This window comes from Prosopis cineraria, unplaced genomic scaffold (genome assembly GCF_029017545.1).
Source record: "Prosopis cineraria cultivar Desert tree isolate PC_DT_omini unplaced genomic scaffold, ASM2901754v1 PC14, whole genome shotgun sequence".
In the NCBI taxonomy this organism is placed as follows: Eukaryota; Viridiplantae; Streptophyta; class Magnoliopsida; order Fabales; family Fabaceae; genus Prosopis; species Prosopis cineraria.
Genome location: NW_026555345.1, coordinates 12,735,178 through 12,741,882, shown reverse-complemented (window position 1 = coordinate 12,741,882; position 6,705 = coordinate 12,735,178). Strand labels below are relative to the sequence as shown.

At 33.2% G+C, this 6,705-nt stretch overlaps 1 protein-coding gene across 1 annotated transcript; it reads left to right on the top strand.

Moving 5' to 3' along the window:
• Nucleotides 1–603: 603 nt before the first annotated feature.
• LOC129292331 (uncharacterized) lies at nt 604–4,337 on the top strand. The gene is made up of 6 exons (XM_054929904.1): nt 604–919; nt 981–2,900; nt 3,055–3,292; nt 3,378–3,477; nt 3,561–3,827; nt 3,933–4,337. The coding sequence occupies exons 1-6, from the start codon at nt 604–606 to the stop codon at nt 4,335–4,337; spliced, it is 3,246 nt and encodes a 1,081-aa protein (XP_054785879.1).
• Nucleotides 4,338–6,705: the final 2,368 nt, after the last annotated feature.

Here is a 6,705-nt window from a genome sequence, read left to right as displayed (position 1 = left end):
CTTGTCTTTAAATAATACTAAAAATGAACAATTAACTGTCAAGCTTTTTGTCCTCCTTGCTGTAGCTAAAAATTAATTATATGCTTCTAATTATATTATATTCATGTCCACTTAATCATAGCTTTTTCTTTTTTGATTAATTATATTCACCATATGCTTTTAACTTGATTTCTTTCTTTCTTTGTTCTTTTCATTTATGCAGTCCTTTGAAGTACATTGGTACAAATCTTGCAGCTTTGCATAACTTCATTATTATCAAGTAAGCCTAATTAATTAAGTTACCAAATTATACATGCAAGCAGTTTTTCAATGTTTTAAAAAAGGTCGTTTGATCATACATTTTTGCCATGAAATTTCATATTCATAGTTCTACATGTGTGCTATTTGATGTGCAAAATTTCCATTATTTTTAGAGCTCCTTGGTAGATTACAATTTAATGGTTTTTGGATGCTAGGCCATTTGATTGTCATCCCAGGAGTGTTATTTTTTTAACTATATTAAACTCTTTACTGGTTTTAGACTTAGTAAACCTTATTTCTTGAATTAGTTATGTTAATTAGTTATTTTGTCTTAAATAATTACATGGTATCATGTAGAAGACTATGAGGGATGATCGAATGTGGATGTATAGTCGGCGTGACGAAAGTGGAAAAGGACTCAACAAAAAGTTTATAGATGGTGTAGAACAATTTGTGGCATTTGTTCTTTCTCAACCAAATCTAGTCTCAAATGGCCAAATAAGGTGTCCGTGTTCAAAGTATGACAATAAGAAATTTTTAGAGTATGAAATCGTCAAGGTTCACCTTTATCGTCATGGTTTTGTCCCTAATTATGACCCATGGAGTTATCACGGGGAACCTTTACATTATGATGATGTTGATTATGAGGTTGCTAGAGATATTGAAGAAAGAGTTGAAGGTGCTAATGAAACAAGGGATGATGTTATCTTAGAAAACCTCATATTATACCATGATTTTAGATGCTGTTGGTCCTAGTGTCAATCCTAATACTAATATAGAGTTAGATGATCCTCCAAGCCATAATGCTCAAAAATTTTATGAGATGTTGGAAACTGCTAAAGAGCCACTGTATGAAGGGTGTAGTAGGCACACTCCATTATCAGCAATATCTAGATTGTTAAATATCAAATCTGAGTTTAACTTGAGTGAGAATTGCTATAATTGTATTTTACAATGGGTAAAAGAATTGTTGCCAAATGATGAAAAATTGCCTAAAGACTATTACAAGACTAAACAAATGGTAGGACAACTTGGTTTGAAGTATGAGAAAATAGATGTGTGTCGAAATGGTTGTATGCTGTACTATAAGGAGAACAAGGAAAGGAGGGAATGTTTGGTGTGTGGCCATGATCGCTTTAAATCTAGAAAAAGAGATAATGGAAGTAATAAAGACATACCGTACAAGGTGCTGCGTTATTTCCCATTGACTCCAAGATTACAAAGGCTTTATATGTCTTCCAAAACAGCAGAGCACATGGTATGGCATCATAAAACAAGGCGAGAGCCAGGGGTCATGTGTCATCCTTGTGATGGCGAGGCATGGAAACATTTTGATCAATGTTATCCCTCTTTTGCTTTAGAACCTCAAAATGTTAGGTTAGGCTTATCATTAGATGGGTTTACTCCATTTGGGCAATCTGCACATCCATATTCATGTTGGCCTGTAATTGTTACACCATATAATTTGCCCCCTGGGATGTGCATGAAAACCCCATATATGTTTCTTACTCTTATAATTCCTGGCCCAAAGAGCCCTGGGCAAAAAATTGATGTGTACTTGCAACCTTTAATTGATGAGTTGAAAGAATTGTGGGAGGTTGGTGCTTTAACCTATGACTCATATAAGAAGCAAAATTTTTATATGAGAGCTTCACTATTATGGACTATTAATGACTTCCCTGCTTATGGCATGTTATCCGGATGGAGTACGCGTGGAATTTTGTCATGCCCAATTTGTATGGAGTACAGTAAATCATTCTTCTTGGAAAAAGGAAAAAAGGTGACATTTTTTGATTGTCATCGTCAATTTTTGCCACTACAACATCCTTTTCGTCGAGATAAAAAGTCATTTTATAAAGGGTGTGATGAGAAATCTCCTATCTCTCAAAGATTTTCTAGTGATGACTTATGGGAAAAAGTTTGTTGCTTGCCAAGAATGATGGAGAAAAATGGAACTTACAAGTTGCCTGGGTTTGGCAGTCAACATAATTGGACTAAACGTTCTATATTTTGGGATTTGCCTTATTGGAATACCAACTTGATTCGCCATAATCTTGATGTTATGCATATTGAGAAGAATGTATTTGATAATATATTCAATACTGTTATGGATGTTAAAGGTAAGACGAAGGACAATGAAAAGGCTAGAGAGGACTTGTCTACTTATTGTAACCGACCAGAATTGGCATTGTTTAAGAGTGTTGGAAAGACAATGAAGCCAAAAGCAACATACACTTTGACAAAGCAACAAAGGAAGTTGGTATGTGAATGGATTAAAAATTTAAGACTTCCTGATGGACATGCTTCAAATTTGTCTAAATGTGTTGACATGGAAAATTGTAAATTGTTAGGGATGAAAAGTCATGATTGTCATGTATTTTTACAAAGATTGCTCCCAATTGCCTTTAAAGATTTATTACCTGAGGCTATTTGGAATGCCTTAACAGAAATAAGTCTATTCTTTAAAGACATATGCTCAACAATTATAACAGTGGAGCAAATGCAAAAGCTTGAAGAAAATATTGTTGTAACTATTTGCAAGTTAGAAAAGTTCTTTCCTCCAGCCTTCTTTGACTCCATGGAACATTTCCTATTCACTTACCTTATGAAGCAAGAGTTGGTGGACCCGTTCAGTATCGATGGATGTATCCATTTGAAAGGTAAATTATAAAATATATTTTGTGATTAAATTTACTTATTATATAAATGAATACTTAATAGAAAAATTATTGTGTAGGTTTTTGCATCATTTGAAGAAAAAAGTTAAAAATAAAGCTCACGTAGAAGGGTCAATTTCTGAAGCATACCTTGTAGAAGAAACATCTACATTCTGTGCTCATTACTTTGAACCTCATGTTCAAACAAAACTAAACAAAATTGATCGAAATGATGATCATAGTGAGGTTGACTGCCCAGATGGATGCCTTTCTATATTCAGACATCCTGGTCGCACAGCAGGAAAAGGAAAAACACAATTTTTGACAAATGATGAATTTAATGTAGCTTCTATATATGTTCTGCTTAATTGTGAGGAAATCCAACCATTTCTTAGGTAAATTCAATCACTTTAAGATATTTATGCATTTTTTAAATGACAATTTGCTTTACTAATGTTGGTAATCATTGCCATCTTGTAGAATATTTGAAGAACAACTTAGGAAAAGAATACCTAATGCAACCAATGAGGATGTAGAGACTAAGATAGATAGTGAATTTGCAAAGTGGTTGAAAGAATATGTAAGTATCATGAACATATATATTTTAATACATGCCTTTTTAGTTTGTGTGATATGCTTATTGACAAGTTTTATTATGCTTAGGTTTTTGACCCAAATAACAATGTAGATGATGTTCGTATAAAGGATCTAGCTTTTAGGCCATCTAGAGAAGTACATACATGGTCTCAATATTTTATCAATGGATATCGGTTTCACACACGTGCTTACAACTCATCAAAATCTACCATGAACTGTGGATTGTGCATTAAGGGAACAAATTATAATGAGTTTGAATATGACTATTATGGTTTGTTGGAAGAAGTGATAGAATTGCAATATTATAATCCAACCTCTAAGAAAACTAGAGCGGTATTGTTTAAGTGTGATTGGTTTGATCCCCAATTAAATAGGGGGTGCAAGGTTCATAGTCGTTATGGCCTAGTTGAGATCAATAAGAGAAAATGATTTTCAAAGTATGAACCATTTGCACTTGCTCAACAAGCTCAACAAGTTTATTTTGGAGAATATGCTAGTAAGAAGAGGGAGAGGGCTGATTGGTGGGCTATTTGTAAAATAAAAGCAAGGAGTATGATAAATGCACCAGAAGTAGCCTTCCAAGAAGATGATATGGGATTGCCATATGACACAAGCATGGATGCAATTAATAATCTTTGTGAAGGGGTAGCTGAAGAACTTGAAATACAAGAAAATGAGATGAGATTACAGTATGAAACAAATGATGTTGATGAACTAGAAAAGTTAGATGAGGAAGATGAGCTTGAAAATGAGGAATTTCAAACTGAAGAGGAAGATGAACTTAGTGAGAGTGATAGTATTGAAAGTGATGAATCAAATACTGAAAAGGAAGATGAAGCTTAGGTTTGTAAATGTTAGCATTATTTTATTGCATTTGATCATTATGACATTTTTATTGAATTATTGTTATTATAATTTTAACTTGCTTATTAGTATTATTTTTCTTCATTTTGAAATTTTTCTATCTATAAATGTTACAGGGATGCCAAGGGGTAAAGCAAAACATAGATCATTTGGAGTATCAAGAAGTGTAAGCATTCATCAGCAAAATGTTAGAGGTGGTACTGACATAGAGCAAGCACCTATAGAGAATGCATCCACAGAGCAAGAACCTATTGTACAACATGCACCTATGGAGGAAGCATCCATTGAGGAACCACCAACTGATCATGCAATTCAACAAGAGGCTAATACTGAAAATGAGACACATATTGAAAATGATATATCCACTTCCAATGAGACTCAACAAATCAAGTCAAATAGACAAAAAAATAAAGTCTCATATCGAAAGTTTGCAGATGGGCGCATATACTTAGAACCAAATAATACATCGTATAAATAAAATTGATAAGTTTTTCTAGTATCTATTTCTTTATTATTTTGATATTAAATCTAAATTTTGTTCATTTCATAGGTATCATCCTCATAATGCTGTGCGTATATTGTCATGTATAATAAAGAAGTTTTTTGGAGGACCATGGATTACTTGGGATAAAACACCATTTAAGGTTAAGCAACGTTGGTTTGGAGAGTTCAAGGTAAACATTATTATTATTATTATTTAAGTTCTTTTCAAAGTCATGCAAATTACTATTTAGTTGAAAATCTTGGTTATTCAAGTTTATCCTAATTTGTTCAATTTTGTCTTTGTATCTTAGAAAGTATATATTTGGGAGGACAGGTTTGATAATGAGATACATGGACTTTATGAGAAGTCTATTGGTCGAGGTTGCTTGAAAACTGTCCTTTATAAAGCAAGGAAGACATTCAAGGAAAAGGGAATATCACCTACTTGGATGAGTGAAGATAACTGGAAGGAACTTCAGCAAATTTGGACAGATCCCAAGTATCTAAAGAAATCTGAGACTAATTCAAAGAATAGGTTAAGCAGTAAGGATGGACTTGGCCCATCATGCCACTCTGGAGGATCAATAACATCTTCAGAGCATAAGAGAAAATATGTATTAATTCTACTAAGTTCCTTACAAATTTTACAATTAAACCTACTTGTTTGACATATTTGCATGTATGTAGGAGGAAGAGACAGGGGGTGAAGCTCGTCCATCTCAAGTGTTCTTGATGACTCACAAGAAATCAAATTCTGAAGCCTTTGTTGACAAGAAATCAAAAGCAATATGGGTAAGAGTATTGTATTAGAAAATTTCAAACATGTCAACTCTAAATTCAACTAACCAACTCCATAAATATATATTGCTTCAATTTGTGTTGCTTAGTTTAACGGAGGATTTGTGGTCTTGTTTGGTCTGATCTAGAAATGTAATTCCTTTCTATAAGCTCAAGTTTATTTTCGAGATTTTTTTATGTGCTTTGTTAATAAATGTCTGAATTTTGTTAATATATCATTAAGAGTATTTTATTTTCAGGATAAGTTTCAAAGTGAGATGAAAGAGTCTCTAGATGATATGTCAGATGTTGGAGCTATTGACAGCCATGCCTTGGAGAATTTGAGCAATGAGCAAGAGATGTCAATTTGGACGAAAGTTGTTGGTGGTCCTAAAAAAGGAAGAATATATGGTCTTGGATCAGAGGCTACTAACATTTATGTTGCATCTTCACAAGCTTCAAGCCATGCACCTCCCCCTAGTCAGGACTACATACAACAAATGGAACTTAAAATACAAGAAGAGGTAAAGAAAAGGGAAGCACTTGAAAAGGAATTGCATGAATTGCAAGTGGTTGTACAGCAACTAATAGCTACTCATGGATTATCTCATCCTTGTTTGGAGACTCCACAAAATGTTGATCCATCTATAGGATCCACCTCAGCTGCAAACAAAGATAATTGATCTTTGTTCTTATTCAACTAAATGCTTTATTTTGTACTTGTAAGACACTTTTTTTTATTAGTCTCTACTTTAACTTGTGACTGTTTTGAGAGACTTTCAATATTAATATCAATCTAATATCAAAAGCTTTTTTTATATTTGATTGTTGCTAATATTTTTATTTTAATAGGTAATTTTGTTAATAATGAATGAGAAAATAATGTGCACGTATATATATAGGAAAATACTGAATCAGTGACAAATTAGTGACAACCTGTGTCTTCACTGATTAGTGACGAACATTGTAATCACTAATTAGTGACGAACTATATGTGTCACTAATCAGTGACGGACTATGTTGGTTACTGATTAGTGATGGATATATCAACTTTAGTGACGTTCAGTTTGGTCACTATAAATACATA